The sequence below is a fragment of the Tursiops truncatus genome, chromosome 5 (assembly GCF_011762595.2).
Source record: "Tursiops truncatus isolate mTurTru1 chromosome 5, mTurTru1.mat.Y, whole genome shotgun sequence".
Lineage (NCBI taxonomy): Eukaryota > Metazoa > Chordata > Mammalia > Artiodactyla > Delphinidae > Tursiops > Tursiops truncatus.
This window is the reverse complement of record NC_047038.1, coordinates 63,142,077-63,166,356: the sequence shown is the minus strand read 5'-3', so window position 1 is coordinate 63,166,356 and position 24,280 is coordinate 63,142,077. Positions and strand designations below refer to the sequence as shown.

The 24,280-nt window shown below is 40.3% G+C and overlaps 1 protein-coding gene across 4 annotated transcripts in view; it reads left to right on the top strand.

The window, feature by feature from the left end:
- The window catches only part of TLR1 (toll like receptor 1), a 43,811-nt gene extending 27,936 nt beyond the window's left edge, over positions 1–15,875 (top strand). For 3 of the 4 annotated variants that reach the window (XM_073805155.1, XM_033856930.2, XM_033856928.2), the window contains exon 2: positions 13,072–15,875. In XM_073805155.1, coding sequence (XP_073661256.1) covers positions 13,139–15,529 — 2,391 coding nt within the window. In that variant the 5' untranslated portion in view covers positions 13,072–13,138 and the 3' untranslated portion in view covers positions 15,530–15,875. Of the gene's footprint in view, positions 1–4,527; positions 4,627–13,071 lie in introns of all 4 variants that reach the window. The other variant, XM_033856927.2, reaches the window with a different exon arrangement.
- The last annotated feature ends 8,405 nt before the right edge of the window (positions 15,876–24,280 follow it).

The following is a 24,280-nucleotide window of genomic DNA, read 5'->3' as shown; positions in this document are numbered from 1 at the left end:
AGAGAATGTGCCACTTGCATCAAAGAGCTGTGCAATGTGGGATCCCCCCAAGGCCTCTGAATGACCCACAGATGCATCCTGTGAAAGAGCCAACATTTGGACTCCGCCATAATCAGAGGCAGAGGCGTGATGGCCTGCCTGCCTTATCCAGTTGTTAATTGCAGGGAGACTTGCTCCTTTTTCTCTAATACTCTCTTCACTTGCAGGGGCCTGGGAACATCCAGAATATAGAGAAGGCAGAGAAGATGGAGGAAGAGTGATGATATTGACCACACTCCTTCCCCGCTTCACTGCAAGAAAGGCCCGAGCCAGGGCCAAGCAGAATTTTAAATTAGGTGTGAGACTGATGTTAAACTGGACTGGCCTGGACATTTCAATGCCTGAAATAGAGGTGCAATTACTAAAATGAGACTTGTCACTAAAATCTGTGGGATTCAGGATTCAGGATAGATCCTGAATAGATCCTTATAGAGGGAGAGATTCAACAAAACTTGCTTGTAAAGCTATGGTTAGAGAGAAAAATAAAGCCCTTTCCTTCTGGACTTAGCTCATTCAATAAACTAGTTTCATAATTAATAGTTATAAAGAAACTAGCCTTAATGAAATTGTAGTAGAGTCATCTTCTCTCTGCATTAGCCCTTCCTTTTCTTCAGGAGAGCACTTACTTTCTTCCACAGGCCCTTTCCCAAATGGTAAATTTTCTCTAGCCCCTGTTGGACTTGTTCCCTAAACTAAAAAATCCCCAAGCCAACAAACAAAACCAAAACAGCAAACAACAACTGGGACTTCCCTGGTGGCGCAGTGGTTAAGAATCCGCCTGCAAATGCAGGGAACACAGGTTTGATTGCTGGTCTGGGAAAATCTCACAAGCCCGTGCACCATAACTACTGAGCTTGCGCTCTAGAGCCCGCGAGCCACAACTACTGAGCCTGCATGCCACAGCTACTGAAGCCTGCACATCTAGAGCCCGTGCTCTGCAACAGGAGAAGCCACCGCAGTGAGAAGCCTGCTCACCACAAGGAAGAGTAGACCCCGCTCGCCGCAACTAGAGAAAGCCCGTGCGCAGCAACAAAGACCCAACACAGCCAAAAATAAAAAAATAAATCATAAAAAAAGCAAACAACATACTATGTCACACCTTCTAAATGATCAAATATTTTTAAATGGTTCCAATATGTTTCCCACAAAATACTGTTGACAGTATTTAGAAAATATAGAATATATTTTATATGAAAATATAGAATTTTGGCATTTTCAAATAGAATTAAACAAAACCTGTATTTTTGCCACGTATGAAACCATACACATTTCAGACATATGAAAGCTCTATCATAAGAGATCAGTTTGTTTTTTAGATAAAGATGTTCTATCTCCAGGAATCCTCTGTTTCCTCTTTTGAATTCTTCCAGTTGCAAGTAGCAGATACCAACTTGGGAAAGGGCGTGTTTATTTCAAGGATACAGAAGTGTCTCATGGACCCACGCAGCTTTTGTGATATTCTTCCCTCCCTTTTTTTCTACTGCCACCCCCAGGTGAGTCTGCAGGCCATCAGGGACAGAGTGTGCATGTTCCACTCTGTAACCTGGAGCAGAGCATCTGCTGTCCCGACTAAGCCACCAATATCTCTCACCTGTATGACTGCAGTAAACTCACTGGCCTCCCTGCTTTTACTCTTGCCTCATACATTCTCCAAACAGCAATCAGAGTAATTATTTTTAAAGTATAAATTATTTTAAGCCACTCCCCTGCTTAAAACGTTCTAATGACCTCCCCTTGCAGTAAGAACAAAAGTCAAGCTCCTTGTCATGACCTGCTGTCATGGTGGTGAGTGAGGACGGGGATTGAGGAGTGGGGAGCAGGGTTACCTGCCTCATGACCATTATCGAGAAGAGTGGTGTAGGGGTCTGCTAAGGCTGCCCTGACAATATACCACAGGCTGGGTAGCTTAAACCACAGAAATGTATTTCTCACAGTTCTGAAGTCCAAAAAAGGGAGAGATTGGCAGAGAAGATGGGATGGAGGGGTGTGAAAGCATGGCTAAGAGACAGTGACTGGATGACTGGGATATAAATGGAGGAGAGAGTGAGTCTTAATGAGAACACAGAACACAGCACTGGGAAAGGAGGAAGTCACTTTCTGTCTAGATTTCTGGAGATTGGTTTGATCGGAAGAGAATTAGAATAAATTACAGGCAGATAAAGAGACTTAAAGGGATTTCTAAAGCCACAGGGACTTTCTGTTTTTTGTTTGTTTGTTTGGCCGCATGGCATGTGGGATCTTAGTTCCCAGACCAGGGATCGAACCCACGCCTCCTGCATTGGAAGCACGGAGTAAGGAATCTCAACAGAGTCAAGTCTAAATATGAAGTAACTTTTGTGAGCAGATTTCAGACATCTTCAGCCCTTTTGAGGTATTAACAGTGCACTCTAGCTTAACATTTTCAATCTCCAATTCCATCTAAAGGTCTCCTTTCCCCATATCATAGGGTGTAGCCTTACATCATAAACACTGGTATCTCAATGCTGCTGACTCTCTCACTGCTGCCTCTTTATGTATATGTACCTGGGAAATGTGAGGATGGGGTGATGGTGGGGATTGCACTGTCTGGTTTAACTGCTTTAGGAAGTGCTTGGCCCGAATTGTTGGGAGCTCTCCTTAGAATATGGGGTAAGTAACACTTCCTAGTCCTTGGTTTTGGACCCAAGTCATAGGAAAAGTTCCAGTCAACACCCTATACCATAATCAGCAGAACCAACAGAAGGGAAACCAAAATTGTCAGTAGGCTATTGAATTATATGGCAGATGAACAACCTAAAAATCTATTCTAAATTTGGATTAAATCATTTAAAAAAGACATATAAAAAATCAAAAAGGCATATTCATAGCAATAGGCAGAGAAAAATGGTATGGATTTATGTCAGTTGTTTCAAAGAGTTCACTTCATGGAATGTATCCTAAGGAAATAATTGCTCATACACATCCTAAGAAAATGGGTGAACATGATGCTTATTGCAGAGTTGTTTATGATAATAATGTGAAGTTTGGAGACAACTTAAAAAGATTGCTTGAATACATTGTTAATTAAAATATTTTAAAAATACATTGTAAATAAAATGGAATATTATTCAGCCAATAATAACAAAGCTGTAGGTGGATATTTACTGATATAAACAGACATTTATGACGCATTATGGATTAAGAAAAGCAGATTAGGGCTTCCCTGGTGGCACAGTGGTTGAGAATCTGCCTGCCAATACAGGGGACACGGGTTCGAGCCCTGGTCTGGGAGGATCCCACATGCCGCCGAGCAGCTATGCCCGTGAGCCATAACTACTGAGCCTGCGTGTCTGGAGCTTGTGCTCCACAACAAGAGAGGCCGCAACAGTGAGCACCGCGGTAAAGAGTGGCCCCTGCTCGCCGCAACTAGAGAAAGCCCTCGCGCAGAAACGAAGACCCAACACAGCCAAAAATAACAAATTAATTAATTAATTTAAAAAAAGAAAAGCAGATTACAAAACAGAATACTTGGTCCAGTGCCATCTGAGGGGGCGGATATGTGAATAGCAATTTGGCAACAGGTATCAAGAGCCTAAAGCATGTTTACATATATATTATAAAGTCTGGGGCTTCCCTGGTGGCGCAGTGGTTGAGAGTCCGCCTGCCGATGCAGGGGACGCGGGTTCGTGCCCCGGTCCGGGAAAATCCCACGTGCCGCGGAGTGGCTGGGCCCGTGAGTCTGCGCATCCGGAGCCTGTGCTCCGCAACCAGAGAGTCCACAGCAGTGAGAGGCCCGCGTACCGGAAAAAAAAAAAAAAAAAAAGTCTACATGGTTGCTCCAAAAGTGATATTGGTGTATCTCTATATGGTAAGTTATTATTGATTTGAAATTTTGTTTTTATTTATTCATATTTCCTGTTTTCTTCAGTAAACATTTATTACTTGGATAATAAAAAAATCAAATTAACTGAAAAATTATGTTTGAGGAGATCATATACACATATATCTATCTGACCTTGTTATGAAGAATAACTCTCGAAACCTAAAAGCAATATATAGCAGTAGTCTGCTGGAGCTGGTTTGTACACACTTGTGAGAACCAGTGGTTAAATATTCAGAAATTTTGCAGGCAGGTCAGTTGGTAACTAGAAATCAGCTATACTGGAAATACTTACACCATAGATATTGGCAAGTGCTAAAAAATCAGGCTTTTTATTTTTGTTTTGTAACCTGGTTCACCAGCACACAACTAACTGATAGTAGTAGCAAAGAGAAAGTCAACTTACCTGTTTATATAAAACGTTATGTACTTATTGGTTCAAAAGATCATGGGATAAAAAGATAAACAATGAGGGAAGATGTTTGCAGAAAGTTTGATGGAGGGTTAGTGTCAGTAACATAAAAGAGAATGTATAATAGTGAAATCATAACCCTGATATAGGCAATGACGTGAACAAGTAATTCACAGAAGTGATAGAAATTATCAATAAACATGAAAACCCATCCAAGACATTTATTTACTCCTTCCAGGAATTTATCCTAAGCCAACAGTAAAAAACTTGGACCAAGATTGTGTACAAAGTTGCTGGTTAACATTTCGTGAAGCTAAAAGAGGAACCCTCCCCTCAGGTCAGTAGCTGGAGACAGGTTGGCCTTAGCCTAAGATTTACTCAGGTGGCAACTTAAAAAACAATTGCTGGAAAATTTTAAGTAGATAAGGGAGAATTAATTAAATGCTAAATGTCGTAGTGATGTCATCTTTCATTCCCAGCCAGCTTCATGGGGCACAGTTTGAACTCTGGGGTCAGGTTAGAGAGAGGAATTGTACTTTCTGTCAGGAAAATAGGGAGGGAAGGAAGGAATGGAACACAGCTGTGAGTACAGCTGACCCTTGAACAAGATGAGTTTGAACTGCACTGGTCCACTTACACACAGATACTTTTTCAATAAATATGTACTACTGTACTACACTATTTGCGGTTGGTTGAATCCAAGGATGCGGAACCACAGCTACAAAGGGCCAACTGTAAAGTTATAATCATATTAGGCACCCTTAACACCTGCTTTGTTCAAGGGTCAACTGTACTAACTCCACTGGGAGAGGCATCTCCCGAACTAGGACACTGTGGTCAGAGCATTTGTTTTCTTCCTTGTTGATTAAGAAACAATACTTCTGCCTCTTCCGGAAAAAAAAAACACTCACAAACTAGAAACGGATGGGAACTTCCACAACCTGATAAAAAGCATAGATGGAAAACTCACAGCTAACATCATACTTAATGGTTCTCAAAGCTCTTCCCTAACATTTGGAGCCAGACGAGGATGTCTGCTCACACCACTTCCGTTCCACATTGTACTGGGAATGCTAGCCAGGGCAGTTAGGCAAGAACATGTTATAAAAGGTATCCATCTTGGAAAGGAAGAAGATGACATTTTGCAGATGACATGATTTTAATTGCAGAAAATACTTAGGAATCCACTAAAAAGCCATTAGAACTAATACACAAGTTCAGCAAATTTGCAAAGAAGATATATAAATGGCTAATCTACACATGAAAAGATGCTCAACATCATTAGGTATCAAGGAAATGCAAATTAAAACCATAATGAGATGCTGCTTCATTCCCAGTAAGAAGGCTATAATAAAAGTCAGATGATAACAAGTGTTAGCAAGGATATGGAGAAATTGGAGCATTTATACACTGTTGGTGGAAAGGTAAAATGGTGCAGCTAGCCTGGAACTCCTCAAAAGGCTAAACACAGTTACCATACGATGCAGCAAGTCCATGCCTAAGTATCTAAGTATCCACCCAAGAGAGAGTATGTCTACCAAAAACTTGTACGTGAATGTTTATACATTCATAAGAGCCATAAGTGTAAACAACCCAAATATCCATCAGCTGATGAATGGATAAATAAAATGTGGTATATCCATACAATGGAAAGTTATTTAGCAACAAAGAAATGAAATCCTGACACATGGTTCAACATGGATGGATCTTGAAAACACTAGTCTAAGTGAAAGAAAAAAAACCACACAAAGAACCACTTCTAATATGATTCCATTTATATGAAATATCCAGAATAGGCAAATCTATAGAGATTAGTACAATCTGTAGTGATTGTCCAGGTCTGAGGCAAATGGGGCATTGGAGGGTGACAGCTAAGGGGTGTGGTTCTTTTCAGGGTGATGAAAATGTTCTAAATTGCTTGCGGTAATGGTCGCACAGTTCTGTGAATTGATCTGAAGTCACTGAATTGTACACTTTAAATGGGTGACATTTTTTATGGTATATGAATTACATCTCAATAAAACTTTTGTTTTAAAAAAACAAACAACACATACAGGTCCCATCTAATTGGCAGAACATTTACATTGCCCTGGATCCAAAAAGAAACACCTGGGTATGGAATCAAGAGTGGGCAGAAACTGCTATTGAGAGAAGTAAAGAGGTGCCTAGGCTCTAAGATATGGAACCTCTGTTTTGAGTTAGCTCTTTGAGCTGCTATTGACTGGACTTAGGCTTGTACTTATTTGCATGGCTGTGATAACTCCATCTAGGCTCAGGCCATCCAATATGGTAGAGCCACTAGCCATGTGTGCCCATGGAACACCTGAAATGTGGGGAGCCCAGATGAGATGGGCTGTGAATGTAGAACACACACTGGATTTTGAAGACTTAGAATGAAGAATATTATAGATGATATCTTATTAATAATGTTTTATATTGATGGCATGTTAAAATGATATTTTGGATATACTGGGTTAAGTAAAATATTTTAAAAAGTTAAAAGAAAGCATGTTCTTTGAGAATTAAAGTTTTTCCTTAGGAGAGGTGGATATATCAATGCCTGGGTGTACATAATTACAAGTATGTTTGGCCCCTGGTTACCTATTACAGGGGTCCCCAACTCCCGGGCTGTGGACTGCTACCAGTCCGCAGCCTCTTAGGGACCGGGCCGCATAGCAGGAGGTGAGTGGCGGGCAAGTGAGTGAAGCTTCACCTGCCGCTCCCCACCGCTCCCCATCGCTGGCATTACTGCCTGAACCATCCCCCACCCACCCACTTCTGTGGAAAAATTGTCTTCCACGAAACCAGTCCCTGGTGCCAAAAAGGTTGGGGACTGCTGACCTATTGGATAATAGGGAGAAAAAAAAAGAGGCGGGTGGGCAACTCAGAGTGGGGATGAGCTTGTGAGTGCTAAAGTGCTTTCTTTCTGCCCTGCTGACTTCCCTGTCCTGGGCATTAGTTTCTAGATTTGGTTCACAAAATCAAATGCCTTTTGGGAGCCAGGAACTGAATTGTTAATCAAAGAGCCCCCTTATCTCCATTTATGGACCTGGGGGAAGTAATGGTAAGTGAGAGTGGAAGGGGGGAGGACGTTCATTCTTTCAGTCACAAAAATAGATTTATAGACATGCCTCCCGCTTAAACAAATTGTGAGGGGCTAGGAGGAAACAGAGAGAGACAGAATAGTACAAGTCAAAAAGAATCTCAGGGTTCTTAGGGAAGTTGACTTTGCTTGCTGTGGGAGAAAAGCTGATTCCAGCAAGAATTGCATCCAGCTTGTATAGGACATCATGCAGCACCAGGCTGAGCACAAGTTCAGAGGAAGACAGCTAGCTAGCATTTCTTAGCTTTATTTGCCCATTTGTTGTTTTGTTACTGTTGTTTTAAAAGACCAGAGTGGAGTTATGAGGTTGGATTCCTTGAGCATGCCGACAACAGCAACGAACCCACAGGAAATGTCTTAGACCTTATCGGAGAAAAGAGATTGTTAGCTAGCGTGTTTTTCACATGGAGATTTCAAAAATCACTTTTTGAAGAAAGTTTGAAATATCCATGGAAAAAACTTTGAGCACCAGATTTTCTCTGAAATCCAGTTTGTCGGAAAAGACATGATTAGCCTCCATTTGGTAAAAGCCCATGAGTGATCTTCTCTATGAATGAGTTTTAGCAAAACTTTGATCTTGACCCCTCCCTCTTCCCACTTTCAGCCACCTTTAATAGTGGCCTGATCAAAAGCCAATTAGATGACCTTCTCTGGTGGCACAGTGGTTAAGAATCCGCCTGCCAATGCAGGGGACATGGGTTCGAGCCCAGGTCCGGGAAGACTCCACATGCCACAGAGCAACTAAGCCCGTGCACCACAACTACTGAGCCTGCGCTCTAGAGCCCACAAGCCACAACTCCTGAGCCCGCATGCCACAACTACTGAAGCCTGTGCACCTAGAGCCCATGCTCCACAACCAGAGAAGCCACCACAATGAGAAGCCCACACACCGCAAGGAAGAGTAGCCTCCGCTCGCTGCAACTAGAAAAAGCCCGTGTGCAGCAACGAAGACCCAATGCAGCCATAAATAAATAAATAAATAAATAAATAAATGTATGTATGGGAAAAAAAGCTTAAAAAAAAACCTAGTTACAACAGAAGTATTATACTTAACATTGATGACTCTTACATGTCTATATTAATCAAACCAACAAGCTTAAGCCACCTTCAATACCAGATATCAGTTTAGTAGTGAATATTATCCAGATAACATGAACCTGAAATTCACTCTGGCCAGATTATTTTCTATTTCTGAGTATTTATATAAGCACTTAATTTTTTTTAAGCCTATTAAGTAGAGCTCTTTTACAAATTCATTTTTTTGCAATATCATACACCTACAACACACGTAGATACATATGAACACACAAACAAACACAGAGGCCTTATAGTACCCATTTCAAAATTTCAGCCCTCAGTCAGGTATAACATAAAAGCCATCAGTTACAAGGGGCTGGATTCAAACTGGGTTTCTAGCAGATGAACAAACCCATTTTACTAGTGTTTACAGAAAAGGCACTTAAGATTTCTATTTATCCTTGACAAGTCAAGTTCTAAATTACTTTACCCTCTTTTTTAAAATTTCCATTTAAAAAGATGTCAGAAATTAGGGTTCCTGAAAAGACCAGATAGGACATTTGCATCTCAAAGGTACAGGCAAGTTCCTCCTAGGATGATTTTGTTTCCCCTTTGTTTAATACTTTCAAGGCTTTGGGAGTGGCAAAAGGATTGGTGAGTTTTGGATTATTTTTGGAACCACACCTCTGGTCCTGTAAAGACTACATTTATAAAACAAGGAAGTTTTGTTTTCCTTTTCAAAGAATTGGGTGGTTACCTCAATGATATTGAAGGACTGACATACCCATTCACCTATGTTGGAAAGTTTTACTTTTCCTCATTTAGCTTAGGGGAGAAGGCCTCTTCCAAAATTCCTATCAGGGTCTGAATATCAGCTATGGTCAGTTTAGTCAGACCAGTGGCCTCCTATTTTGTTAATCTACTTCCAAACATTTTTGAAGATCTTCCTTAGGTTTAAGAAATTTGTACCTTATATTTAGACACTGTATAACCCTTTTTACTTAATCACTGGCTGGATATCTTTGGCCAAGCCCGGAACCTCGATATTGCACATTCCAGGGTCTACTAAGGCTTCTATTTTAGCTTCAGAATTTATCTGTTCCTTTTTGCTTTTTGTTAGAACCGTTTGGTGATGAGGGTGGTTTCCTTGCCCCTGGAGAAAGAGTGGTCCCTAACTTAGTTAACAAATCTCTTCCCGTTAAAGGGATGGGACAGTCAGGCATAAACAGAAAGGAATGTAAAAAGAGCTGGCCATTCATCTCAGGTGTAATATGATGGTTTCATAAATTGAGTGCTTCAGATAATGACTATAAATGAAAGGGCAACATGGAGGTTGAGCAAATAGAAGATATTTGAGTCAACTAATTAAGCTAGATAGAAAACTGAAGCCATGCTTTCATTAAATGCTTGAAGACAGGCAGTTTTGATACTGACCAGGGTTCTTGGACTTCCCCAATAAATAGAAATTGACTAGAGGCCAGACAGGAAACTCAGGCAAGGCTTTATTGGGGCCCCTGCCACAGCAGAGGGGAGCAAGAACAAGTAACAGTTTCCCTTGCTTGCTGGCCCGAGGTGGAGCGGGGTGGCAAGCTGGTTCCTTATTTGGAGTGAGGTTAGGGGTGTATCCAGGGGGGTCGCTGGAGGTGTGGCTTGGTGGTTTGCCCGCCCCTTTGTGGTGTTGTGTGCAGTGGGCATGCGCAGTACCCTGCTTTTGCTCCCGACACCATGTTTTTGCTCCAGGCTCTTTAGAAGCGGCAGCTGGGCTTTTTTGGTCTTTTTGTGTCTTTTGTCCAGAATTTGCCCCAACTGCACATGCACGCAGTTATTTTTAGTCCCTTATAGTTGTTTTGGGTTTTTTTTGTTGCTTGAGGAGTCATTTGTCCAGATACAAGCACTGCAGCACTGCCACAAAGGGTCCCAGGTCCCAGCTTGTCTCAGTTTTATAAATTTAAATTTGCTGTGATGGTTGCCGTTGTTAAGCAAACAAAGACCGCTTTCATCTTGCTTGTGATGGGTTCACTGTGTGCTAAGCACTCACTGTCTGTGTGTGGGATCCTGTCTCTGCCCTTTGTCTCTCCAGTCACACGCTGTGCACCATACCTGATGGTGCTGACCACTACTTCCTTGAACTCTGGAGTTTGGCCAGAAAGTTAAAAGATCCCCAGATTTGGATTCAGGTTTAGGAATAAGTAGGGAAACCCACTCGAGCCATAAGCCCAAACCACTTTTACTTCAATATAGCTTATACAGGATGGTTCTGTTCTGAGATATTAGGCACTGGCCCAGGCAGTAATTGAGTATTATTTTTATTCTCATTGAAATATTTCTCCTTGTATGAGTAGCTCTTTCAGGAAGCTAGAGAGGAAGACTTGGGTCATGTCTGGGTCTTTCAGCCAAATACAAACAATGACATAAAAATACCACCCTTACTTTTTTTTTTTAATTAATTTTATTTATTTTTCGCTGCGTTGGGTCTTCGTTGCTGCGCATGGGCTTTCTCTAGTTGCGGCAAGCGGGGGCTACTCTTTGTTGCAGTGCGTGGGCTTCTCATTGCGGTGGCTTCTCTTGATGTGGAGCACGGGCTCTAGGTGTGTGGGCTTCAGTAGTTGTGGCACGAGGGCTCAGTAGTTGTGGTGCACGGGCTTAGTTGCTTCTTGGCATGTGGGATCTTCCCGGACAAGGGCTCGTATCTGTGTCCCCTACATTGGCAGGAGAACTCTTTTATTTATGGAACTTTTGAATTTTATTTTATTTTTTATACAGCAGGTTCTTATTAGTTATCTATTTTATACATATTAGTGTATATATGTCAATCGCAATCTCCCAATTCATCCCACCACTACCACCCCTCCCCCCGCCACTTTTGGTTGCAATGGTGAACGGGATTGTTTCCTTAATTTCTCTTTTTGATCTTTCGTTGTTAGTATATAGGAATGCAAGATATTTCTGTGCATTAATTTTGTGTCTTGCAACTTCTACCAAATTCATTGATTAGCTCTAGTAGTTTTCTGGTGGCATCTTTAGGATTCTCTATGTATAGTATCATGTCATCTGCAAACAGTGACAGTTTTACTTCTTCTTTTCCAGTTTGTATTCCTTTTATTTATTTTTCTTCTCTGATTGCCATGGCTAGGACTTCCAAAACTATGTTGAATAAGAGTGGCGAGAGTGGACATCCTTGTCTTTTGAATAAGACCAAAGTTAGGCACCAAACTGTGTGTAGGTAACAAAAGGTAATGCAAAAAGAATCCTAATTCAACCACACAGGGATGGAACTCTCAAAAAAGCCATGGGGAGATACGTATCAAATATAGAAAGTACACCAGCTGTGAATCCTAGCGTGAGCTCTAAAGGATCTTGGGGAGGTTGGGGTCAGAGGACTCGCCTTGAATGTGTAAACCCCTCTGTATTAGTTTCCTGTGGCTGTTGTAACCAGTTACCATAAACTTGGTGGCTTAAAACAACGGAAGCTTGTTCTCTCATAGATGTGGAGGCCAGAAGTCTAAATTCAAGGCGTCAGCAGGGCTGCACTCTCTCCAGAGCCTCTCCGGCTTCTGGTGGCCCTCTGGCTATTGGCATTCCTTGCCTTGTGGGTGTATCATTCCACTCTCTGCCTTCATATGGCCATCTTCATATTTTCATATGGCCTTCTTCTCCATGTCTTTGTTGTCTCTGTCAAATATTCCTCTGCCTTTCTCTTGTTTATAATTTTTTATGCTTAAAAAATTCTAATTATTATTTTTAACTGAAATGTAGTTGATGTACTGCCTAATGATTTGACATTTGAATACATTATGGAATGATCACCACGATATGTCTAGTAACCATCTGTCCCCATACAGAGTTATTGCAATATTATTGACCATATTCCTTATGCTGTATATTACATCCCCATAACTTATTTATTATATAACTGGTGGTTTGTACCTCTTAATCCCCTTCACCTATTGTTCCCACCCTCCATCCCCCTCCCCACTGGCACATATTTATTCTCTGTATCTGTGAATCTGTTTTCATTTTGTTCGTTTTGTTTTTTAGATTCCACATATAAGTGAGATCATGTGGTTTTTGTCTTTCTCTGTCTGACTTATTCCACTTAGCATAATACCTTCTAGATCTATCCATGTTGTTGCAAATGGCAAGGTTTCATTTTTTTTTTTTTTTTTTAGCGGCTGGGTAATATTCCATTGTATACGTATACCACATCTTTATCTTTTGTCTATTGATGAACGCTTAGGTTGCTTCCGTATCTTGGCTATTGTAAATAACGCTCCCTCTTTCTCTTATGAGGATAATTGTCACTGGATTTAGAGACCACCTAGATAATCCAGGATGATCTTCTCAAGATTCTTAACTTAATTATCTCTACAAATACCCTTTTTCTAAATTAGATAATATTCAGTTAGGAGATTAGGACATGGTTAGGAGGCAGACATATCTTTTTTGGGGGGAGGGTCACCATTCAACCCATTACATATCCATATTAAAAGTTATTTGATTAGAGATAATATAATTGTTTATAAATATGTACATTTTCCTGGTTTCAGGTTGTGTGACTCCAAATAATGTAGCCTTCATTTAATGAGTCTCTAGTAAAAAATGTTTAATGTCGGCCATGCCTAATTTAATACAGTCAGTTAATGTTGATTTTTTTCCCCCTAGGATCTGTATCTGTATCAAGATGCTCTGAAGAATAGCAACTACTCTTAGGATTGTCTACTGTTACAAAATGACTAAAACGAATTCTAGCATCTTCTATTTTGCCATCATCTTCATATTAATACTTGAGATCAGAACCCAGTTATCTGATGAAAGTGAATTTTTAGTTGACAGATCAAAAACAGGTCTTACCCATGTTCCCAAAGACCTGTCCCTGAACACAACAATCTTAGATATATCACAAAACTACATTTCTGAACTTTGGACTTCTGACATCATATCACTATCAAAGCTGAAGATTTTGATAATTTCTCATAATAGAATCCAGTATCTTGACATGAGTGTTTTCAGATTTAACCAGGAACTGGAATACTTGGATTTGTCCCACAACAAGCTGGAGAAGATTTCTTGCCACCCTACTCTGAACCTCAAGCACTTAGACCTCTCATTTAATGCATTTGATGCTCTGCCCATATGCCAAGAGCTTGGCAACATGTCTCAACTAGAATTTCTGGGGTTGAGTGCCACACAGTTACAAAAATCCAGCATGCTGCCGATTGCTTATTTGCACATCAGTAAGGTTTTACTGGTCTTAGGAGACACATACGGGGAAAAAGAAGACCCTGAGAGCCTTCGAGACCTTAACACCCAGAGTCTGCACATTGTTTTCCCCACAAGAAATGAATTCCATTTTATTTTGGATGTGTCAGTCAGCACCGCCGTAAGTCTGGAACTGTCTAATATCAAATGTGTGCTAGATGATAATGGGTGTTCTTCTTTCCAAAATGTTCTGTCAAAACTTCAAAAGAATTCAAGGTTATCAAATCTTACTTTAAACAACATTGAAACAACTTGGAATTCCTTCTTTATGATCCTCCAGTTGGTTTGGCATACAAACATCAACTATTTCTCAATTTCAAATGTGAAACTACAAGGTCGCGTTGACTTCAGAGATTTTGATTATTCTCGTACTTCACTGAAGGCCTTGTCTATACACCAAGTTGTCAATGAAGCGTTCAGTCTTCCACAAGATTATATCTATAAAACCCTTTCAAATATGAACATCCAGCATCTCACAGTGTCTGCTGCACACATGGTCCACATGGTCTGCCCATCCCAAATTAGCCCACTTCTGTATTTGAATTTTTCCAACAATCTCTTAACAGACATGGTTTTTAAAAACTGTGCAAACTTAGCTAATTTGAAGACACTCAGTTTACAAATGAATCAGTTAAAAGAACTTGCAAATATAGTTCATATGACCAAGGAGATGAAGTCTCTACAACAATTGGATGTTAGCCAGAATTCCCTAAAGTATGATGAAAGTGAAGGAAATTGCCCTTGGACCAGAAGTTTATTAAGTTTAAATATGTCGTCAAATATACTTACTGACTCCGTTTTCAGATGTTTACCTCCCAGGGTCAAGGTTCTTGATCTCCACAATAACAGAATAAGGAGCATCCCTAAAGATGTCACCAGTCTAGAAACTTTGCAAGAACTCAATGTTGCTTCCAATTCTTTAGCCCACCTTCCTGGATGTGGTACCTTTAGCAGCCTTTCCATACTGATCATTGACTATAATTCAGTCTCCAACCCATCAGCTGATTTCTTCCAGAGCTGCCAGAAGATTAGGTCCCTAAAAGCAGGGAACAATCCATTCCAATGTACATGTGAGTTAAGAGACTTTATCCAAAGTGTAGGCCAAGTATCAGGTGAAGTGGTAGAGGGTTGGCCTGATTCTTATAAGTGTGATTATCCAGAAAGCTATAAGGGAACCCCACTAAAGGACTTCCATGTATCTCCATTATCCTGCAACACAGCTCTGCTGATTGTCACCATTGGGGTCCCTGGGCTGGTATTGGCTGTTACCGTGACTGCCCTCTGTATCTACTTGGATCTGCCCTGGTATCTCAGGATGGTGTGTCAGTGGACCCAGACCCGGCGCAGGGCTAGGAATGTACCCTTAGAAGAACTCCAAAGAACTGTCCAGTTCCATGCTTTTATTTCATATAGTGGGCATGATTCTGCCTGGGTGAAGAATGAGTTAATACCAAACCTAGAAAAAGAAGATATAAGAATTTGTCTCCATGAGAGAAACTTTGTTCCCGGCAAGAGCATCGTGGAAAATATCATAAACTGCATTGAGAAAAGTTACAAGTGCATCTTTGTTTTGTCTCCCAACTTTGTCCAGAGTGAGTGGTGCCATTATGAACTCTACTTTGCCCACCACAATCTCTTCAGTGAAGGATCTAATAACTTAATCCTGATCTTGCTGGATCCCATTCCACAGTATTCTGTTCCTAGCAGCTATCACAAGCTCAAAGCTCTCATGGCCCAGAGAACTTATTTGGAATGGCCCAAGGAGAAGAGCAAACATAGACTTTTTTGGGCTAATCTAAGAGCATCCATAAATATTAAACTGATGGACAAAGCAAAAGAAATAAATCACACACAAATATAAAAATATTCCTCTGCTGCTTTCGGAAAAAATGTTGCTGCTTTTGGAAGCTCCAGCAATGACTTTATTTTGCATCAATATGGATATAAACATGATTCTGAATTTAGGATGTAGATAAAAATGGGTATGTCCTTTCAGGCCCCAGGTTCCCATGTATATGTGGTAATAAATTTGATGAAATGTTATAATTTCTATTTAAACAGTTAATTTCTACCACATGAGTGATTCACCTAATTCTTTTTTTTTGTATTTTTGAATTTAATTTAATTTATTTTTTTATACAGCAGGTTCTTATTAGTTACCTATTTTTTTAATATCTTTATTGGAATATAACTGCTTTACAATGGTATGTTAGTTTCTGCTTTATAACAAAGAGAATCAGCTATATATATACATATATCCCCATATCCCCTCCCTCTTGCGTCTCCCTCCCACCCTCCCTATCTCACCCCTCTAGGTGGTCACAAAGCACCAAGCTGATCTCCCTGTGCTATGCAGCTGCTTCCCACTAGCTATCTATTTTACATTTGGTAGTATATGTAAGTCCATGGCACTCTCACTTCATCCCAGCTTACCCTTCCCCCTCCCCGTGTCCTCAAGTCCATTCTCTACATCCGCGTCTTTATTCCTGTCCTACCCCTAGGTTCTTCAGAACCTTTTTTTTTTTCTTTTTTACATTCTGTATATGTGTGTTAGCATACGGTATTTGTTTTTCTCTTTCTGACTTACTTCACTCTGTATGACAGTCTCTAGGTCCATCTACCTCACTACAAATAACTCATTTTCATTTCGTTTTATGGCTGAGTAATATTCCATTGTATATATGTGCCACATCTTCTTTATTCATTCATCTGTCGATGGACACTTAAGTTGCTTCCATTTCCTGGCTATTGTAAATAGAGCTGCAATGAACATTGTGGTACATGACTCCTTTTGACTTATGGTTTTCTCAGGGTATATGCCCACTAGTGGGATTGTTGGGTCATATAGTAATTCTATTTTCAGTTTTTTAAGGAACCTCCATACTGTTCTCCATAGTGGCTGTATCAATGTACATTCCCACCAAGAGTGTAAGAGGGTTCCCTTTTCTCCACACGCTCTCCAGCATTTGTTGTTTGTAGATTTTCTGATGATGCCCATTCTAACTGGTGTGAGGTGATCCCTCATGGTAGTTTTGATTTGCATTTCTCTAATGATTAGTGATGTTGAGCAGGTTTTCATGTGCTTCTTGGCCATCTGTATGTCTTCTTTGGAGAAATGTCTATTTAAGTCTTCTGCCCATTTTTGGATTGGGTTGTTTGTTTTTTTAATAGTGAGCTGCTTAAGCTGTTTATATATTTTGGAGATTAACCCTTTGTCCTTTGATTCGTTTGCAAATATTTTCTCCCATTCTGAGGGTTGTCTTTTCGTCCTGTTTGTAGTTTCCTTTGCTTTGCAAAAGCTTTTAAGTTTCATTAGGTCTTATTTCCATTACTCTAGGAGGTGAATCAAGAAAGGTTTTGCTGTGATTTATGTCATAGAGTGTTCTTCCTATGTTTTTCTCTAAGAGTTTTATAGTGCCCAGTCTTACATTTAGGTCTCTAATCCATTTTGAGTTTATTTTTGTGTATGGCATTAGGGAGTGTTCTAATGTCATTCTTTTACATGTAGCTGTCCAGTTTTCCCAGCACCACTTATTGAAGAGACTGTCTTTTCTCCATTGTATATCCTTGCCTCCTTTGTCATAGATTAGTTGACCATAGGTGTGTGGGTTTATCTCTGGGCTTTCTATCCTGTTCCACTGATCTATATTTCTGTTTTTGTGCCAGTACCATATTGTCTTGATTACTGTAGCTTTGTAGTATAGTCTGAAGTCAGGGAGTCTGATTCCTCCAGGTCCGTTTTTTTCCCTCAAGACTGCTTTGGCTATTCGAGGTCTTTTTTGTCTCCATACAAATTTTAAGATTTTTTTGTTCTAGTTCTGTAAAAAATGCCATTGGTAATTTGATAGGGATTGCACTGCATCTGTAGATTGCTTTGGGTAGTATAGTTATTTTCACAATGTTGATTCTTCCAATCAAGAACATGGTATATCTCTCCATCTGTTTGTATCGTCTTTAATTTCTTTCATCAGTGTCTAATAGTTTTCTGAGTACAGGTGTTTTACCTCCCTAGGTAGGTTTATTCCTAGGTATTTTATTCTTTTTGTTGCAATGGTAAATGGGAGTCTTTCCTTAAATTTCTGTTTCAGATTTTTCATCATTAGTTTATAGGAATATAAGAGATTTCTGTGCATTACTTTTGTATCCTGCAACTTTACCAAATTCATTGATTAGCTTTAGTAGTTTTCTGGTGGCATCTTTAGGATTCTCTATGTATAGTATCATGTCATCTGCAAACAGTGACAGTTTTACTTCTTCTTTTCCAATTTATATTACTTTATTTCTTTTTCTTCTCTGATTGCCATGGCTAGGACTTCCAAATCTATGTTGAATAATAGCGGTGAGAGTGGACATCCTTGTCTTGTTCTTCTGATCTTGGAGGAAATGCTTTCAGTTTTTCACCATTGAGAATGATGTTTGCTGTGGGTTTGTCGTATATGGTCTTTATTATGTTGAGGTAAGTCCCCTCTCTGCCCACTTTCTGGAGAGTTTTTATCATAAATCGGTGTTGAACTTTGTCAGAAGCTTTTTCTTCATCTATTGAGATGATCATATGGTTTTTATTCTTCAATTTGTTAATATGGTTTTCACATTGATTGATTTGTGTATATTGAAGAATCCTTGCATCCCTGTGATAAATCCCACGTGAACATGGTGTATGATCCTTTTAATGTGTTGTTGGATTCTGTTTACTGGTATTTTGTTGTGGATTTTTGCATCTGTATTCATCAGGATTCACCTATTTCTTTGGTAGGACTGAATTCATTGAATTTATCATGTAATCAAGAGAAGCATCTATTCAAACAACTTCAGTTGATAAATGTCCCTTTGTGCCAGGGTCAATGTTAGAAAACTCCATGCATTTTATACTTGTAGCTGGGTTTCTAAAGCAGATTTCTAAAGCTATTGGTGTCCTCCTCATTTCCAGTCAGCATTTGCCTCTGCATGTTGAAGGCTGTTTATTGCTAATACTGGACACTCTTTGCCTGAAGGATTTTCTTCTTGGCCATGAGAAGCCACTTAGTCCACACAAAGGGCAATTCAGAAGTGCTGGAAGTTGTCCTTGGAAGCAGCCATCAACCAATGCCAGAAAGGAATTGACAGATAAATACCACAACTTTCTCACCCATTTTGGGGGAGACAAACCTGAGATATACTTTACATTCTCCCTGAATCCCCCAGTAGGATGGAATTCTGATTCTCTATGGTAGAAATGGCTTTATTGGCTTCTTTTCTATTTTTATTTCATATCCTCATTCCTCCAAGGGTGTTTCCTGGGAACACCTCTGAAATAAACTACTTGCAGTAGAATACTTGTCTCAGGGTTGCAAACCAAGAGTGTGTTGCACTTCAGGCCAAATGGAAAATGAGTCTGGTTTTCTGTGGCTGGATATCTTGCTAAGATTCTAGTTGTCTGAACTAGCATGCAGGAGAGCCTTTGCTCTTTTGATCAGAGGGAGGAATATAGTTGATGTGTACTGCTTCTATACACAGCATCCCTGTCTTTGGGGAAACTATTAAAATAGGGCATGAGCAGATTAGAGCAGTGCAAGGAATGAGCTTTATCAGACTTTATTCCCCCGCTTTATGATATCAGCTATTTTCCATACTCATCAGTCAGTCTCTAGAGACTCTTACTCTGGCAGCCAGTGCTAGGCAGGTGTAGCCCGGCAGCACCTTGTCATAGCTGCACCACCTACTTCTCACTTTATGCCCCATGATGTCACTAATACCACTCCACAGGATGTTTGTAGAGGCCTGTTCAGCTATTCTGGTCTATGCACAAACCTGGAAGTACAAGAGATACCCTGGGAAGAGATCCTCGACTTCTAAAGGGATGGGAGTCATTAGATAAATATTCCTTTTTCTTTTATTCTTGGGTAAAAAAAATAAGGCATAGTCTAGACCATTCCTCAGAATCCCCCATGGGATTACAGCTGGTTACAGGAGTAACCAGCTCAATAACTCACTCTTGGCTTGGCTTTCCATTTTTCCTTGTTTCATTCTTCTCAGTCTCCTCACACTTGAGCCCTGAGATTACATCTTCAGAACAAATGACCCACACACAATGCTCTTGTCTGAGTCTTCACTTTTGGGAGGAGAAACCCACGTAACACTTAACCTGTGCTAGTTGTTTCTTGCCCTAAAAAACTTACAGTCAATCAGAGGACATTACATGTATGCAGACAACTAAAATAAAAATAATGAAACAAAAACATAAATGGAAGTTCAGAGACCATTTAGATTGAGTGAAAAAAATCTTAGGAGTGACGGTTTTTCCACTGGGCCTTGAAAGAAGACTGTTGGATTTTTCAATGTGTAATTATGAAGAATGAAAAGGCCATTCTAAGTAGAAAGATGTGGAGAAGACAGGAATACCCAGGCCTATTCTGGGACTGGTGTCTTAATTTGACTGGACCATGAAGTTTATGAAAAACAACAGTGAGATATAAGCATGGCAAGTTAGATTAAGATCATATTGTCAAGGGTCTCGAAAGTCAAGCTATGGAGTTAAAATTTAGGGCTACAGGAAAGTCATCATTTATATTTGATTTATAATAGAAAGCAACTTAAAACCATGAAATATATGCTAAAATGTATGAAACCTCTCGTTCTGTAATGGAAGTTGCAACAGTTGTTAGAACTGGATTTTCCTGTTTTCTCTAGGATGAATGCCCTTCCTGTATTGAACTTCAAGATTTCATAACCAAGTTTCAATTGTTCAGTACTAGTTGTATATCAGTTTGCTAGGGCTCCAAATCTGGGTATCCTAAACAATAGAATTTTATTGTATCACAGTTCTGGAGGCTAGAAGTCCAATATCAAGTTGTTGGCAGGGTTGGTTCCTTTTGAGGGATGGAGGGATCTACTCCAGGCCCCTTCCCCTTGGCTTACAGATGACTGTCTCTCTCTGTGTTTCTTTGCATGGGTTTCCCTCTATGCCTGTTTGTGTCCAAATTTCCCTTTTGTATAAGGACACCACTCATCCTCAGGCCCATGAGGATGTTCACCTCTCTTTCAGGACAACTTGAAGATACAGGGACTTCTTAGAACTTAAATATGATAGTCCCCTCCCCCAAATAAATTGAAACATTGGAAAATACACTAAGGGAATTTCTAAGGAATTAGAACAAAAAGATAAATTGCGAATGCAAGAGAAAAAATAAGAAATAAGAGCTAAATCCGGGGGCTTCCTGGTGGCGCAGTGGTTAAGAATCCACCTGCCAATGCAGGGGACACGGGTTCAAGCCCTGGTCCAGGAAGATCCCACATGCCTCAGAGCAACTAATCCTGTACGCCACAACTACTGAGCCTGTGCTCTAGAGCCCGCGAGCCACAACTACTGAGCCCGCATGCCACAACTACTGAGCTTGCATGCCTAGAGCCTGTGCTCCACAACAAGAGAAGCCACCACAATGAGAAGCCCATGCACCACAACGAAGAGTAGCTCCTGCTCACCACAACTAAAGAAAGCCCGCACGCAGCAGCGAAGACCCAACGCAGCCAAAAATAAAATAAAACAAATTTTTTAAAAAAAAGAGCTAAATCAGGAGGTCAACATCCATCTAATGGGTGTTCCAGAAAGAGAAAATGGAGGGGAAGACATTATCCAAGAAATAAAATTGAGAAATTCCATGGGAGGACCTGCATCTCCAAACCGAGCCCAGCAAAATGAAAGGAATAAGCCACTTTCCCTTGAAATTTTTGAACACCAAGGACAAGATTCTAAAAACTTCCATAGAAAGAAAGAATGAGAGGGCAGGTAGGATTGGGGGTGAGGGAGGGAGAGATGGAGAGGAGGGGAGGGAGGGAGTGGGGGAAGAGAGAGAAAGAGAGAAAGGGAGGAAGCATGTACAAAGAAACAGAAATCAAAATGGCATTGCACTTCTCAATACAATACTATAAGCTATAAAATAGAAAAATCTCCAAAATTACATGAGAAAATTATTTGCAACTTAGAAATTTAGATCCAGCCAAACAATCAACCAAACATGAGGCGGGACATTTACGTTCTTTCTCCAAATTAACCGTCAAAGCACTCTTTCTTAGGAGACTATGGGAAGATGTGTTCCACTACAATAGGTGAAAATCAAGAAAGAAGATGCCACGCATTCCAGGAAACAGACAATCTAATAAATCTAACAGAGGAGAGAGGGGCAAGGACGTTGCAGAATGGCAGCAACTACAAGTCAGACTTAAGTGTAATCGTGGAGTCGTAATCATAGTATACAATGTAGTTTTCAGCTGTGCCCCAATATTTACATACCACAAGAATGTAAACACTGAACATGATTTAACCAAAAGTAAGAGATAACTTTTTTTTTTTTTTTTTTTTTTTTTAGTGGTACGCAGGCCTCTCACTGCTGTGGCCTCTCCCATTGCGGAGCACAGGCTCCGGACGCGCAGGCTCAGTGGCCATGGCTCACGGGCCCATCTGCTCCGCGGCATGCGGGATCTTCCAAGTCGGGCTTCCCTGGTGGCGCAGTGGTTGAGGGTCCGCCTGCCGTTACAGGGGACACGGGTTCGTGCTCCGGTCCGGGAAGATCCCACATGCGGCGGAGCGGCTGGGCCCGTGAGCCATGGCCGCTGAGCCTGTGCATCCGGAGCCTGTGCTCCGCAATGGGAGAGGCCACAGCAGTGAGAGGCCTGCGTACCGCAAAAATAAAAAAAATAATAAAAAAAGAGTTAATCATTGAGTTAGAGACATGATTTCCTTTCTTTTCTTTTTTTTGCTAGATATAGATGATACCAGAGGCAGTGGTGTGCTGGTAAATGTTTAACAACAGATTCTCCAAAAATAATTCCAGAAAATTAACAAAACAAAGCCCTGATTTATAATTTTTGCCAATTTCATGGTGTAAATACTCTCAGTGTGGTCATTTTCAAGGTACCAATATGATGTCACTAAAGGTGGGGTTGGAAGGAGATGTACCAGCAATATACCACAGTGTATATTTCCACCATACAGATACTACAGATGTAAATAACTTCAAGAGCATAATAATAGTAAATATATAGTAAAATAATTAGGAAGTGATGGGTTTTGAGTACTTATTACTTTTGTTTTTAATATAGTTTACTTAATTGCAAGTATATACAATTTAATTTTTTTAAATTTATTATATTTTTAATTTATTTTTGGCTGCGTTGGGTCTTCGTTGCTGCGTGCGGGCTTTCTCTAGTTGCGGCGAGCAGGGGCTACTCTTTGTTGTGGTGCACAGGTTTCTCATTGTGGTGGTTTCTCTTGTTGCAGAGCACGGGCTCTAGGCACGTGGGCGTCAGTAGTTGTGGCATGCGGGCTCAGTAGTTGTGGCGCACAGGCTTAGTTGCTCTGCAGCATGTGGGATCTTCCCGGACCAGGGCTCGAACCTGTGTCTGCTGCATTGGCAGGAGGATTCTTAACTACCAGGGAAGTCCACCAAATTCTTGAAAATTAAAAATTGGCTCTCATGAGCTGGAGTAAGCTGGCTCTAGCAGACCAGTGGATGTTTTGGAACATATCTTAGTAAGCATGATTCAGTGTGTAATTTTTTCATATTCAGCCAAAACAGTGGCATGTGGTTTGGATGCAAACAAGGAAATCCAGGGAGAGTCCTACGCTGACGTGTCTTATAGGACGTTTATTATTGGGTTGGCCAAAAAGTTAGTTCGGGTTTAACATGGAAAACACGAACGAACTTTTTGGCCAACCAATACATCATTGAATTTCTCTATAACTTTGTCTAAGATAAACGCCAGGCAACTCACTAATAAAGCTATAATAATAATTAGCACCTGAATCAGAAATCTAGACTTTCCTCTTTCCTTCTCTACTGTGCTCCTTTGCCACTCCCTTCTTTAACCTATATATTTTATTTTCTCCCTTCTTTTGGTCTCTCTTCTTTCCTGTCCCTTGCCTTCCATCCTCATTTCCTCCATTTTCTTGTCCTCCATTCTTTCTCCCAGCTCTTTGATTTTTCCTTTTTAAATCTGCTGTCCTTCTGGCTTTTCCAAACCTTCCATTTTTCTCTCTTTTCCTCTTTAATATTTCTTTAGTCTTTGCTTATCCTCTCTCTTCTCTCCCCATTCCAATATATCTATCTATATACCTATATAGATTTTTTTCCCTTTCTTGCCCCTAAAGGCTTTGGGATAATTTCTGAGGACACAGGTCCTGATAGATGTTCCTAGAACAGGATCATTTGCAGAGTGAACAGGGTCAGATGAGAAAGGGAGAAGGAGCTGGAATCAGGGACATGAGGAAGTGAGCAACAGCAATATTTGGCATTACCAAGAAATATTTTGTGGTGAATTAGGGTTCCAGTTTGTTGGTTAATTGTAGGATGGTCATTTATTAACTTAAGACTCTAGCCCTATCTGTTCAACATGGTAGCCACTAGCCATGTGTGACTGCTGAGTTCTTAAAGTGTGGCAAATCTGAATTGAAATGTGCTGTAAGTGTAAAATACACATCATATTTCTAAGACATTCTATGAGAAAAGAACGTACACTATTTTGTTAGTAGTTTTTTTTCTGTTACATGCGAACATTTTGATATAATGGAATAAATAAAATATATAATCAAAATTAATTTCACCAATTTCTTTTTGTCATTTTAAACATGTTTACTAGA